The 15,751-nt window shown below is 45.6% G+C and overlaps 1 protein-coding gene across 1 annotated transcript in view; it reads right to left on the bottom strand.

The window, feature by feature from the left end:
• Window positions 1–15,751, bottom strand: part of LOC138497419 (E3 ubiquitin-protein ligase TRIM39-like) — a 220,398-nt gene that overhangs the window by 107,045 nt on the left and 97,602 nt on the right. The window contains exons 3-5 of the mRNA XM_069620887.1: window positions 15,050–15,283; window positions 6,775–6,797; window positions 5,455–5,570 (exon numbers count right to left, since the gene is read on the bottom strand). Of these exons, the coding sequence (XP_069476988.1) occupies window positions 5,455–5,570; window positions 6,775–6,797; window positions 15,050–15,283 (373 nt within the window). The remainder of the gene's footprint in view (window positions 1–5,454; window positions 5,571–6,774; window positions 6,798–15,049; window positions 15,284–15,751) is intronic.

Here is a 15,751-nt window from a genome sequence, read left to right as displayed (position 1 = left end):
AGTTAACATCAAGATTTTGTGTATACCAATGTTGATTAAGCTCATGCACATAGCGATTCCATTGCCAAACCACTGTTAGTGGTTGATAATCGCTTGCAGGCTGATTAACAACCTCAAAATGAACCACCTTGGAGAACAGGTCTGCGGTCATGAATAAATAATCAATGATTGATTTTGAGCTTCCCCTTTCCCATTTATAATGGGGGAGGTATCTCCCAAAAAGGCTGCATTTGCCATGAAAAGATTCTTATCTAAAGTGAATCTAAGCCACCGTTCTTGGACAATAGGAGTCTTTTTTGGGCAGAAGCAATCAAGGTTTAAATCACCAACCACAACCGTTGCAACAACACTTTGATCTTGGGCAACCTTTTCCAAGACACTTGCCAAGTCTCTATAAAACATATCATCAGAAATGCCCATTGGTTTACGATACAAATGTATCGGGGCCAGCAAGCCATTAGTGTCACTTATTTTAACCAATTGAATAAAATTATTGGGGGCAGCCCATCTGGTCATGCTCAAACCTCTGCTTGTTTTTACGGCCACCATAAGGCCAGAAGTTGGTCTCCCCTTAGTTCCCACCAAAGCTGGCAGCAAGATTATGTCATGATCATCCCACAAAGGTGGTCGTTGTAACCACGTTTCCTGAAGGACCACTATATCAAATTGGTTTAAAAATTGACTAGAGGACCATTGCAAATGGGTATGTCCCCTAGTATTCTAACTCACTAGTGATAATTAACTTTTACTAGCCTCAATTAATGGTTATGTCCTTGAGGGGTTCAAGTCTGCCTGTTAGGCATATCAATGGGACCGCAATATGAGCATGAGCAAATGGGCAAACACCCATCAACATTGTCTTCCCCAAAGCCCTTTCGTTCTTCTGTCATGCGTTCAGGATCCTGCGCAATCAAAAAGCCCATTTTGAACAACTCCATTTTGGCTTTCCAGATTGAGTTCAATACCAAACCTGACTTTATCCATAAACGTACAATGGACAAATTCTGATCACATACAAACTCGACCTGGTCAATATCACTGGACGATATATCTTGCAGATCATGTCCATCACCAAACACATTGAGGACGCTTGTTCTACATAAATTGTATTTCTCAAAGGGGTCATCTCGACACTTCAAAACCAAGGAGTGACAGTTTGCGAAAGTGTTTTTTGTGTTGTAGTCGACCATGTTTACCGGAATTGCTATTATTGACCGGTATTTTTTTTTGCACAGACGACATCTCAGTTTTACCTTTTGTGTCAAAGGGTCCTTGGGGACGTGTGCTATCGGACAAACCTTTATTACCACTCAAAGTCGGCTTGGACCACAGACAGCTTGACTGCTCTGCAAAACGTGTATCCTTTCTCACCAGCGATGACACATTTAGAGCTAATAATTTCACAATTTTCATTAACATAACAATCATCTTGTTTACTCGGTAGAATCGCAGGTTTGGCCATAATTGCTTCCGACACTCGTTGGTTTAAATAGGCATCAACTGCTGCTTTGATCGTATTCATTCGATCCTGCAAGTCTGATTCTTCTGCATGGTCATTTAGTGCTAACTTTCTCTCACAGGATTTTAATTGCGATTGAGTCTGAGTAATTTTAGTGGGGGCAAAGGCTCGTGCTGCTATTCCACCACAATCCTCTGAAGCTTTTTCGATTAACTGCACAATTTCACTGAGCGTGGCATAATTCATGTTATTTTTGTTACTGATCTGGAGGGAACTCGGTCTAGTGTCCCCTATAACAGATAGTTGTGCCACCACCGGTTTCAGAGGATGTAATGTGGAGGCTTGAGAGATTTCTCTTCCAAGACTTATATCGATTGTGGGAGAAAGTGAAGTCAATTGTGTGCTTCGCTGATCTTGAGACACAGGTTTTGTCAGTTTTTTGTAGACCACCTTTGATTTAGGTGCAGCTCTCTTTATTCGGGTCGGGCGAATTATTTTTTGATTATCACTCTCAGCCCGAGGGACACTTGCATTCATATGATTTTTTTTCTTCACCCTTCTGTCTAGACTGATCCAAGAGTCATTTACAGTAATGACTTCAGGAACTGAGTGTTCAACAGGGCATATGATATGTGAGAACAGGGGTACGGCTGATGTATGCCGTTCTTGGTTTGTCAGTTTCTCTGTTTCTTGTGGTGGAATACTTTTATTGCCACTGTTCATAGAGAGAAGTATATCAATTGGCATGCGAGTTGTCCAATCAAGAATTTGGTGTATTTGATTTGCTTGAGATGTAATTTTAGCATCCAAGCCTTCAAATAGTTTAAAGAGGCTCGCTACTGTGGTATTTACAGCGGCCAAAGTCATTTCTATGAGAGCCAAGTTCTCTGTCGGATTATCCAGATGACTCATATGGATGCGTCGCCGCGGCGTGGGCTGTAGAAAGGAGTCAATCATGGATTTTGCGGATATATCCAAGATATTCGCAGGACCATCATTTAGGCAAGAATCCCCATGTATGGTGCTTAACTTTCCAGCGCTCGCATGAATGGAGATATTGGACAAGTCCAGCACTGAATCCCCAATTTCGTTTACAGGCGACGGTGTTGTAGTCTTAGTTTTGTGCTTACTTGGTGTTTGAGTTGATGCTAAGAGCGTGTTATCCGAAATGATGGGGATACGGATGTTAGGTAGCCCCCCACCACTTCAAAAGAAATGGGATGTTGTAGTGCAGACTCACTCGGGGGTGCAGAGGGGAACACAGTTTTCAGAACAAAATTTTCCAAACTACATGGAGCATTAGCCGGTGGTATCAAAGGCAGAGGACAACATTGCATCAGAGAGTGGTTCAGAGAGGGACTCATCTAGCATGCACTCCTTCCGTTTTGCACAGAATGTGCGAATATCTCTATTTGAGAGTGGAGTTCGTAAAACTGGGGTCAATACAATTGATTTCCTCGAGATGCGAGATTGGGGAATAAGCTTTCTAACTGCCCCAACCAGTGTAATGAACACGCCGGCTAACTCTGGCATATTAGATTTCAAGGTATATGTGTGCAAGCTCATACCGCACTGGTAGAGTCACAAGTTCCTTTAAATCTCCTTAAAAACAAAAAGAAAAAGGGGGAAAGCAAAACGAAACAAAGGAAAAGCAACGCCGAGTTTACCCTTTAGCTAGTAAATGTAAATGTTAGCTACAACAGGTCGCATATGATTCACAAATAACAACAAGGGGAAACACTTGGAACACAAACCAGCAATCAGGGGTATTACAATCCTCAGCAAGCCGCCCCGCAGCCCTGCAGCCCCGCGGCAAAGCGGACAAGCGGGACTTCCTTGGACTTGCTTGCGTGCGAGGACGCGCAGTGCGCGCGCCTGCCAGATTATATAGACAAACCCCCTAATTATGTTGCAAAGCCTGAAATAAAGATGAAACACAACAGTACGCTGCCAGCAAAAGTCTCTAAAGTCTCTTATTATAGAGCGTTCAATTCTCCGTGATTGTTCACCTTCTGGAAGCTGTAGTTCAAATGCAGTGATGGTTTAAAGTCTTTTTCAAAAACGATCCAAACGGAGTAACGCGGCCAAGCGGGACTTCCTGGGACTTGCTTGGGTGCGCAAGTAGTTTCATTCTGTGACCTTTGATCAGCCTTAAACACATGATGGTTCCCGTCGTCCCATTGGCTGAGGGTCCAAAAGAGAAATAAATGACCTCATTCAGTTTACCTCAACCTATCCCTTTACCGGCCTACCTTTTCACACATAGCATCTGCAGTGCACCAATCAATAGCACAGTGATTGGGGAACGTCGTGAGGAATTGTTTGGAGGTTATCCCCGAGTTTTCCCTACTTCGCTTCTCTATTGGTACTGGGTGTGGTGTGTATGGCTGCAGGGGAATTCAGGCCTTTGTTTTCTTTTCTTTCCTATAAACAATGTTCGTACTTTGCGCTTTGTTTAGCGTTGCCACATATCGCGTTTCCCACCCTTTGCCGAAGCAGCATTTCGTGTTCCGGTTGGATCGATTGTTTCTAACCCAGGTAGTGTTTCTTGCTCTGGTGTGCAAGGTCATTAAGTCACCTCATGCAACACCATATGTCGTCGGCTCAGGTAGTTACTGCGACAGCAGCTCGGGCCGAGGAACTGGCTCAGCTTCAGTGGAATTGTAAGGACCTTCTAAGTGCTGAGCTGCATCCCTCTTAGCACGTCTGCAATCCCATTCTTACCTTGTACAACCTGGGGATTTGTTTGTAAGTGGTATGAAGCCCAGGGTCGATATTGCTAACGAGTAGGGACTCCCTGTGTGATCTTGCACACATCCCACTTGGAATGTCCTCTGCCTGGCGTTTCGCCTTCACGGGAGTGTTGTTTCGAAGTGAAACCCTGCCCATGTGCACTGTTCAGAAAAAAAGACTGGATTTCAATGTATTTTCAGTGTGAACTGCGGCTAAACCATTCTTGCATCCAGCATCTCTGGGGCACTAAATAAATAGTGGAAAGAGTATGATTAGAATGCGAGGCCAACATAGGTTCATTAACTTGTGCCGTTTTTGGCGATTTTGTTGTTTGTGTAGGAGTTTTAGGGGTGTGGGTGGGTTGGGGGAACCCTCCATGAAGACAAAAATGTTAACTCGCCAAAAACGACCATGGCGCCCGTGACGAAATTTGCCACGATTAAAACACGTACAATCCTTTAAATGCCATAAAGTGTTAAAGCCTCAAACTGGAGAACAAAGTCAACATACCCCTGAGCAGAGGGCTCTCCAATGATGTCATTGGATTCCCCGGAAGCATGCGATTGCTTGAAGGTTGAAAATAAAATAACAGTGATTCAAAAAGTGCATTCTAAGCTTCGTGGGTAGCTCCCCCATTGTCATAGCGCCTTCTTTTTCAGAGAGAGAGCGAGAGAGACATTACACAGAAACATTGACAGGGAGGCAGAATACAAGATTTCAGGTTCTTGAACGCTGGTTGACCAACTCCAGGCCTGGAGGGCGGGATCCATCTCGGATTTTCAGGATACACCTCATTAATATTCATGATTTAGATTTGCATACCATGATTCCAAATGCATGCATTTTTCCTCATGAATGTTAATGAGGGGTTATCCTGCAAACCCATCAGGATTCCAGCCCTCCAGGCCTGGAGTTGTACAACTTCCTGCTGTATCATCAGTCCCTGCCCAGTCTACCCAGTCTACCCAGCCACTCCTGCAGGCGGTGCACTCCATTTATGGGATTTATAAAGAGCAAACCTAGTTGAGCAGTAAGAGAACACTGTACATAGGGGGCTCCCGGCTCCCCCCCAGGATTGCAGGTAAGGGTGGGGTTGGCAGAGGAGCTGGAATGGGTACGAGGAGCAAGAGGGGGGGGGGGGGCCTTAGGGTTGATCCAGAGATCAGTGACTGGTGAACTTTCTGAAGTGTAGGAGGAGGGGATGGGGACATCTCATCACTGCATGAAAGAGCTCAGCAATTGGCCAGCCTTCATACGCATACCTTTAAAATCGGCAACCATTTTCTGCAGGTGGACATGCTGTTGGCAAACGTTCTGCACACCCTTTTGCCGCTCGAGCGACTCGTCTTCAGGATTCTGAACATCGACAACTCTGCACCTAAAAATAAAGGAGAGCCTGAAATGCCAGCCACTTCTCACACTCCCTACAGATCACAACGAGAGAAGAGAGCCATGCCCATGACACGTCATGACGTCATTAGGATGGTGGTCAGGTGTTACACGATCGTGCATTAGTCATGACCCTGGCATGTGTTCTGAATAATCTTCTTTTCATTTGACCAGTCCACTTGTTTTGCCTCATCAAAATGTTAAAATGTTTTAAGAATATGTGTCTTTAACGCCATAGCAAATTGATGTCTACGTTTCAATAAGCCTGTTTAGGTGAGAATGTGCCACACGGGCAGTTTGTTAAACCCAGATCGGGGGTGTTTGCCGTGCCATGCCGCCTCACTTGGGCCCAAATGGATGTGTGATGGCCTTTCCATATTAGAGGTCTGGGCACCACCCACACCCGAGGACAAAGATTGCCGCTTTGAGACATTTGTGGTGCTGCTGTCAAAGTCCCTAAACATGTTATGACATTATCATAAAATGGTGCCACGTGCTACCCCGGGAATCTGGTTAGCCAACCAAGGCGCCACGCCACCCCATTATCCTAACCTATGATCATTACACTTTCAACATAGGGATGTAAGACACTAATGTTAGTAATTAAAGTAGATATGGGTAGAGGAGACAAAAAGTAAATGAATGCTATTCAGACGTGCGTGTGCGCCACCCCTGCACAAGTCAGTGGGCCATTTGGCTCATCCCAGTCAAAAGGGTCTGGACACGCCACTGGACATGCGAACTCTGGAAAGACAACCCCTGCACACGAGACCATGTCAATGCATTCACTGCAATCCTAACATGAGCACGGAGGTTTGAGGGCCTTCTCACTTAACGTTTACTTTGCTATACTGAAACTCCCAATCTTCTGCTTTAGAATCTCTATTCGCCAAGAAGAAAAACCAGGAAAGGAAAATTATTGGGGAATTAGTGCATTCATTGTGAATTAAAAAATCCCATTAAAATCCCATAAACCAGGTAAAAGTGAACATAAACGAGACACACCTTAAACAGTGAGGCTTACAAGATCTGAGCGTTCAAAAGTTTAGAAATTACGGGGTTGCTTTTTAATCCGAGCCGAGAGCAAGGGCCAGCAAAGGCTAAGGGGGGGGGGGGGGGAGGAAGGGGTAGCGTTTCCAAGTTCACCCCTTCTTTTATATCATGTTGTGGTATGAAACAGAAAAACGTCTTACCTGTTCATAAAGGGCCTGGAAACCTGGAAAAAGAACAAGCAGGTTGTGGGGGTTAATGTTTTATAAAAATATACTTGACGAATGACTGTACAGTAGAAGTCTTTTTAGTGCCTTATTATGCAAAAGGTTCCAGGTGAAAAACATTAGCATTATATATGAGAACATTTAGAAGTGGAGCCCCGCAAGCCAGCTTTAATGAGTGCAAACAAAATGAGGCAGCAATGACCTTCACTGCAAGTGCCTTGGGAAGCAGATGAGAAACTATCTCCCATCCCTCTACGCTGCTTGCATCTTTCAAAACCTCTCTCCTCTCCCTCTACCTTATTTGCATCTTTCCAAACCACTCTCCCCATAACTCTACACTGAGATTTGGAAAGATGCAACAGCGTAGAGGGATGGGAGAGGGGTCTGGAAAGATTCAAGCAGTGCAGAGGGATGGAAGAGAGGTTTGGAAAGATGCAAGCAGCGTAGAAGGATGGGAGAGAGGTTTGGAAAGATGCACCCGTGTACAAGGATGGGGAGAATGGTTTGGAAAGATGCAGACAGCATAGAGGTATGGAAGAGATATTTGGAAAGATGCAATTAAGGTAGAGGAGAGAGAGGTTTGGAAATATGCAAGCAGCGTAGAGGGATGAGAGAAAGATTTGGAAAGATGAGAGCAGTGCAGAGGGATGGGAGAGAGGTTTGGAAAGATGCAAGCAGCGTAGAAGGATGGGAGAGAGATTTGTAAAGATGCACCCGCGTACAGGGATGGGGAGAATGGTTTGGAAAGATGCAGACAGCATAGAGGTATGGAAGAGATATTTGGAAAGATGCAATTAAGGTAGAGGAGAGAGAGGTTTGGAAATATGCAAGCAGCGTAGAGGGACGAGAGATTTGGAAAGATGAGAGCAGTGTAGAGGGATGGGAGAGGGGTTTGGTAAAATGCAAGTAACAGAGGTAGAGAAAAGAGACTTAGTAAGATGCAAGCAGTGTAGAAGGATGGGAGAGTGGTTTGGTAAGATGCAAGTAACAGAGGAAGAGGAAAGAGATTTGGTAAGATGCAAGCAGTGGCGGGATGGGGAAGTGGTTATGAAAAATGCAAGCAAGGTAGAGGGAGAGGAGAGAGGTTTGGAAAGATGCAAGCAGCGTAGAGGGATGTGAGAAAAATTTGGAAAGATTCAAGCAGTGTAGAGGGATGGGAGAGTGGTTTGGAAAGATGCAAACAGCGTAGAGGGATGGGAGAGAACGATTGGAAAGATTCAAGCAGCGTAGAGGGATGTGAGAAAAATTTGGAAAGATTCAAGCAGTGTAGAGGGATGGGAGAGTGGTGATGGGATGGGAGAGTGAAAGCGTTCATCTTCCTTTCGGGAAAGCTGTGATACTGCATTTTTAAACCTCACTCAGCTTAGGAGATGGTGGCATTCATGTCTCTTTTATGTCTTGTTTTGCGAGTTCACATTATCCAATGGGTTGCTATAATGCTTTTTGCAGGACTCAATGAGCTTGATTAAAGACCCATATTTGCATTTGCAACCATTTATTTCTGTCGTTCACCACGGACCCATCTCCATAAGGATGATATCCTTATTAGGATTAGACCAGGTCAGTATATTTCCTCCGTTGCTTATACTGGGCTTGGAGAAAGTCATGTTTTAATATATGTTGCTTACCCTTTCCTTTATTACCTGATTATATTTGTAATTAGGTTTTTGTTCCTGGAACTTCGAATGAAGTTATACTCGTTGAACTGCATTTGTTGTCAGGCCAGGTAGGCCGTTTTTTTGATCTTCCCATTTTTGGATCCATCCCTTTCTGCGTGTCTAGAACATGCGTCGCAAGGTTTATATTCTCTCCTAGCGCTTGCTATTATTTATCACTTAATTACATCCAGTTGGCTCGATGGATTGTATAGTGATTGACTTCTTCAGTTTTCACCATTTGAACACTTTCCCCCATTTGCAATATTACACGAATGGTCACAGGTCTTATAGTCACACTAGAGTATCTACTTGATCAATTTTGAGTATACAGAATCTGTAAAGTTTTTGGGTTTTCTTTTCCCAGTTTGAACTGCTCTTGAAGAAGGGGTCTTTACCCCAAAACTCGTCAGCCTCTTTCAGACTGCCTGATTTTAAGACACTCAAGTCCTCATCCCCCTCACTGGCTGTTATGACCACGACTCAAAACTGCTAAACAACATCTACAGCGAAATCAAAGCTTGGATGGCCACCAACAGTCTCTGCCTCAATGACAATAAGACCGAGCTAATGATCGTTGTACCCAGGCACGCTTGAACAAACTCGACACCAGATACTCTTCTTTCGTCATTGACGGCAAAATGATTAACATCTCCAAAGAGATAAAAACACTGGTGATCGATCTTGACTCAACTCCTTCTCTTAAAAGACAGGTCAGTAGTGTTGCGTCCTCCATGGCCTACACTAACAAATTGATCTACAGTTGCAATTCGTATCTCTCCACAAGTAGCCGTCTAACGCTAGCTAGAGCACTCACACTTTCTAAACTGGACTACTGTTACACATTATTCCTTGGTACCTTTGAACAAAATCTAAATAGGCTCCAGGTACTCCAAAATACCTGACTAAGAGCTGCTCCCCAGATCCTGCCTCATATCCACTCACAGAAATAGCACCAACTAGCTGCCCATCTGTGACAGAATCACACTATGCACCCTGGCCATCACGCACAAATGCCTCACAAACTCAGCCCCGAGATACTTGGCAGACAAAATCGGTATGCACAAACCTACACGCTCCACCAGATCTTCTCTACACCATAGTGTGGTGGTACCAAGGTTCAATCTCAAAACCGCCGAAGGAGCGAGCTTCCCTGTTCAAGCAGCCAAACGCTGGAATTCCATCCTCATCCCTCTCAGAATGGAACCTTCCATCCTCTCCTTAAAAGCTAGCATAAAAAACTGGCTCTCCACTCACCACTAAGATACTGCTATCCTGGTGTTGCACATGGAACATGTATGATATCGACTCAATCTTTGTAACCATCTCTACCCATTGTATGTTACTATCGCTCTGTTACTATCGCTCTGTTATCCATGGCTTCTTTGGACCCATATGTAGCCAGGGTCCCACATATTTATTGCCCTCACTCCTGACAGTATCCTACTGACCTTCATGTATGTAACCCAAAGTTGTCAACCGCCCAGCTACCTCTGGGTTTGGTGTGCGATATAAATATTAAACAAATACAAAAATAAAATACAAAAGAAGATACTGATGTTATTAAACAACAACATCCCTTTATATAGTGTCGTTTTGTACACTTGTTATCTTTCTCTTTTTCTATATTACTAAGAGCCTTTAGGTTAAAGATTTGGCTGTTTTTTTCCACACTCCATAGTGTGCAGGGGAGGGAAGCAGAGGCGTTGCTGGGGGGGGGCTAAGGGGGCTTTAGCCCCTAGTGTTTTGGTTATAGCCCCTGATAGAATATCAGGAGCAACAACCAAAAGGCTAGCTAGCCCCCAGTATCGATAGTTCCGACATCAGGGTAGCCCCGGGTCATTTCCAGACCTAGCAACAACCCTGGACGGGAGGGTCATAACTTTGGACCTCTTTTTTCTCCAATATTGTCAGTACAGCCAGCTATGTGGGAGCATTCTGATGCTGCTGGCACTGTGATCGCCCACAGATGGGGATACTGTAGAATGGATATAGAGAAAGCATACTTGTCCTTGATTGGATTACAAACATTAGTGGAGTGGGTTGGTAGCGGTTTGTTTTCATGATTCATATGCTAATATGCTGACTTTCTGCAGCACCGCTGCAGTAAACAGAAGGAGCATTAGTAGGCCCAAAGCCCCTAAACACCCACAAACCCCCACTCCATAGGTGGGATTGACAGGTGGTCATGAGGTCACTGCAGTGACTGTGGGCAACAACCTCTAAGTGCCCGACTGAGTGCACTGCTCTGCATCTGCTAGCAGCCCACCCCTCCCCCCCACAGCCATTCAGTTCCCTTGGGAGGTTCCACTGGTGTGGTGCCCTTTTATCCCAGGCCCCATTCGGACTTTGTTGTTCGATTCTGTCCTGCCTGCCATTCTGACTGGGCTGATGTGACTGCTGCTCTCACACATAGCCCCCACCGCCCCTACACTACAATCTCTTAATTGGATGGGTGCCAGGGGTGTTGCTAGGTCTGGCAAAGGACTGTCGGGACTCAGGCTAGCTCACCTTTTGGGTATAGCCCCAGAGTTTCTACCCGGAGCTATAGCCCCCTCTGCCCCCATAGCAACGCCTCGGAGTGCTGCTCACAAAAAAATGAGAAGGCAGCCTCGGTAATTTACCACCCGAGGCTTGATTGGAGGGGGCGAGCAGACCAAAACTGTTTGTGGAGTGTAGAATAGCAGGTGATCCTATAGCAGAAAGTTGCAAAGGCAACTGAGCGTGTTGGGAGAATGTTGCTGAGATGTTTTACATTTAGACCTTCCTGTAAATCCTGTCTTCTTTCCTATTCCAGCAGCAACATGTGTTGTAAAATGTGGTGTTTTGACATGGGGACGAGTACGGCTCCCGTGCTTAGAAAACGAAATCCCAATACCAGCATGTCCACTGATGATCATTTTATGCGCTTTGCGGGCAAGTGTCGGCACTGCAAACATGACAACCTGGGTGAAATCCGGGTGGCCAAATGCTTGAGCAAGCTTGCTGATCTCAAAAACATCTAAGGGGGTTGCATCTGCCCTCTAAAAAAAGTCACGCTGTCCACCCACGTGTATCCTTTTCTTGTGCCCTGAAAAGCAACACATGGTCACAATCAGGGAAAATAAATGCACTAGGCTCCAGGATTGCAACCTCTCTTTCCACATCCAGGGCAAATATTCAGGATTAGCTTGCCCTCTCCTCATTCCCTCTCCTCAACCCACTTCTGGCTTTCAACAATACTCTGCTCTATAAAGATGGCTTCAAATGTACACATACCACTCAAATATATAAATCATTACAGAAATATGTTAAGCAAAAAGTATACAATTGACACATTATTCCCCCATATTGACTGGGAGACTACAAATACCAGAATGCAATTCAGCAAATTGTTAAATTGGCTTTTGGGTTTTGAAAATGTATATTCAAGACGTATAACATGTAACGTGTGAAAAGGTTACCTGTTTGTGTTTCAAGGTTTCACAAATGCGGGGTCATATATGATGCAATGAAAATATCATATTGCACCAAAAATAGTCTTTTTTGTACAAAATATGAACATTTGAAAAAAATGTAGCTAATTTAAAACTGTTTTGTTTGATAAATTGTAATTGACATGGAGGAGAGCATAGATTTAGGCAGCTAACTGGTGCTTTGTGTTTGTTTTTAGAATGAAAATACCCATTTGCATTTCTTAACACTGAAACGTTACGAACATCTCCTCCAAAACAATGGTCTCTTAAATGGGCCATCCTTTGTAAATCGCCCCCACTTTAATGCACTGCTTGAAGAAAGAAAGTGATAGGCAGTCATTAAAGGGTCTGCAGCATCTGATGGGCCGCTGGGAACGGGTGTCTCTCTCTTGAGAGCCACAGGAGGTTGGGAGGTGACACCGTGGCCTCATGCGAGCTTCGTACATGGAAGCTGCACAGCAGATGAGGCAGACACTGGTTCCTTGTGGGGCCCCTCTGACAGCTTCTGACAGTGGGACCCTGGGCCACCGCACAGACTGCCCATGCCTAGGGGTGGCTCTGCCCACAGACAGTTAAGGGGTTTTATTGGAACGTTTGAATAGTCTCACTAAGTGCCATCCCTCCCTCTTGTCTCCCATGGGCGTTTGACCTCCTTAGCCCAGGTGCCCCTAAATCCCAAGGATCCCACAAGGGCCAGGGTGGGGGTGGAGTCAGGAGGAGGGGCGGAGCTCCGAAGAGGCAGAGTTCAGAGGGGGGAAGATGGCAGTTGAACTCTGCTCAGAGTGCTGGGTGGAAATATAATTGTCATCATTACATAGAGTTGTAAATGAACTCAAACCATTGTTTATTGTCATGTTAGTAGTGTGTGTGTTGCAGACCGCTACTATTAGTAGACGCTTCGGTGAGGGGAGTGGCAACAGTTAATCCAGTGGCTCTCTGCGTCCTGCACATATGCCTCCCCGGGTCCTTTGTATAAGCTTGATATGCGGTACAAACCAAATTGTTCCTCGACACTTCAACGATAGCTGCTCCTTTTAAGCGATGTGGCTCAATTAGTTTGGACGCATGAATGTCAGAGATGCCAGGATTAGGACCTGCGACTTCAAAATCCTAGGGTTGTGTTCACGAGACGCCCATCCAATAGATGTGTCTAGTCAGCACTGTGCTTTATTTGCCATTGTTCATTAGGGTGGCAAGTGCGGCGCAGGGTTCTCTATGTGTGTATCACCACCCACACAGATGGTCAGTTCACACCGGCAATTCATGATGCTAGCAGCCAGAGGTGCCTCTGGTGTCCACTCGAGGAAGCCAGACTCCACGGAGAGCTGTTCAGGTTGCTGGTCAGGCAGCTTTTCAAGTTTGCCCCAGAAACGGAGAGTAAAGCCTTGTCAGGTCTGAGGCAGGCCGGGTCGGTGATCCGTGTTGACATATGATGTCGGATCTCGGACCCGGCAAGAGCCGGCCCACAGTCGAGCGGCCAATGTCCAGCGCTGATAGTAAGGGCATAAAAGTAACCTCCTCATCCCTCTCACTCCCTGGGGTGCGGGGGGGGGGTCAATACAGGTGGATTCTAACCTGGGGACCCACAATAAGAAAGTTATCAAGGAGTGGTGCCTTCCAAACGCCCGGGTCTCTCAGTTTTTGTCACTCGTGCTCTGGTGGTCCTTGCCCTGATGTTGCTTCCCCTTCTTTCTACACTCGTCTCTCTTCTTCTGCCCACTCCCCTCTCCTGCTTCATCTCCGTTCCTCTCTCTGTCCCTCCATCTGCTGTTACTCTCCTTCACTCTCTGCTACTCTCCACTGCCCTTGCTACCACTTTCCACTTCCCTTTCTTCTACCCTCTGCTCTCCTCTCTACTACACGCTCCTCCAACTCTACTCTACACTCCCTCGTTCTCTCCTATCACCCTCCGTTCACTCGCTCATTCACTCACTCTCACATACTCCCTTTACCTGAGTCACTCTCTTTACTCACAATGCACACACGCTCACACCCAATAATCACTTTCTCTCACAAACCAATATCTCACCTTGCACCTCTGTGATTCTCCTCCACACTCTGCTGCACCATCCTACCTCTGCCTGGTCTCTCGGTCTTCCTTCCCCTTTGCATTTTTTCTGGCATCCACCTGGTTCCCCAGGCCAATCTCTTGCTCTCCTTAGAGGTTGGGTGATCCATGTGCAAGGCTTTAAAGTGCCTCTTAATCTGTGCCAGATTCTCAAACGTAAATCGGCAGGTTTTCCAGGGTGGCAGCTTGCAAGACAAATAGTCAATTTTAGAGTCTCTAATCCGGCACTGCCTGCCGGTCTGCAGTGATTGTTGCTCCAGTGACTTGGTGTTAATTGTCCCTTCAGCCGCAGGTAGATTGCATGTTTCATCATCTGCCACAAGGTTTTTGGGGCTCTGCAGTCCTAGAGGAGAAGAAGAAAACATTGCAAACGTTTTGTATGGCAGGTATGGTGCGATCACCAGACACAGGGGGACGGTACAGAGACTGTGACCATTCCTACTTCCTCGCCTCCCTTTTAGGAAGGTGTGGCTCTGGTGAACAGCCTGGCAGGCCTTTTGCCCTAGACTGAGAGCCGCCCCCATCCGCCCTTGACAGGGTCAGCTCTCCTGATGTTTGGCCCTGTTCACATACATTCTTGTCCACCTGAAGCCTTCCACCTCGAAAGAAGAAGTAAATAAATACTACTGGCCTTCCATTTCTTTAGATGTCTATTCCCATCTATCACTGTCAGCATCTCCCATCACAGCTGCAGGTAATAATGACCCTCTCCCTAGTTCCATGAACAGTTTCCTCTGGGAAGATGGCTGATTCATCACATAAGGCCCCTGTACAGCTGCTGGTATTCACCCTAGAGCCCTGGGCAGTTTCAAGAGAACATAACTCTGCTTCTTCAGTCAACTCATCTTAAGTAGGCTTCAGTCTTGCAGTTGACACACAAGTTTCACAAGAAGACTTTTGCATCCCCAGTTCACACAGCTAAATTAGGTCCCTGCCAGGCTGCTACAACTTACGCCAACACCATGGCCAATTTCATTTTAATAATTATTCCTCCTCAGTTCACTTACCTTAAGTAGACCACAACCTCGGTGGAGGTGCATGAGATAAGAGTTACACTTTCTCAGTTAACTTACGCTTAGTAGTAGGGACCCATCCGGCTGCTGGGACTCCTTCTCCAACTCTTTGATGAGTTTCCCGAGGGAGGAGCTTTTCTCTTCCAGTTTCTGTACTTTAACCTGAATATTCTTCAGAGTTCGATTCTCTTCCTCATCTAGTTTTGAGAGAAGAAGACACTCCTCCTCCTTCAGAAATTGCTGCAGACCCAGAAACTCAAACTTGATTTTCTCTCGCTGACTCTTGAATTCATTCTTAATTAAAGAGAAAGAAACAGAAGCATTAGGACATTCTGTGAGGATAAGTTCAGATGAAACCTGGTGGCCCCTTTAAATATGGAGAGAAAATGGGCGACCTTCTGGACACTCTGAAGAGCCCTGCATTCATGGCAAAAGACAGCACTTTTCACGGTTTACTCAAGATGCATGGAGCAGCCCAGGGTGCTTCTAAAGGCATGGTGAGACATCAGGATAATTCAAAAGTAAGAATAGAATTTCTTTCATTCCATGACCGTTATATCAACAGTGTTGTATCACAATACGAACGATTCTTAGGAGAAAATGTAATCAAAGCTCACATCTTAAAACAATGGTTGGGATTAATGCAGGTGGGGTAAACAACCAGCGGCGTATACCCATCTAACCCTGTATGAAGAACACCCTGTCCCTACACAGGCGTGCCTATCCCTAGGCAGCGTGTGGTGCAACGCCTATCTAATAGGG

Source organism: Ambystoma mexicanum, chromosome 5q (assembly GCF_040938575.1).
Source record: "Ambystoma mexicanum isolate Mex_15411 chromosome 5q, UKY_AmexF1_1, whole genome shotgun sequence".
NCBI classification, from domain to species: Eukaryota; Metazoa; Chordata; class Amphibia; order Caudata; family Ambystomatidae; genus Ambystoma; species Ambystoma mexicanum.
This window is presented reverse-complemented; position numbering and strand designations above follow the sequence as displayed.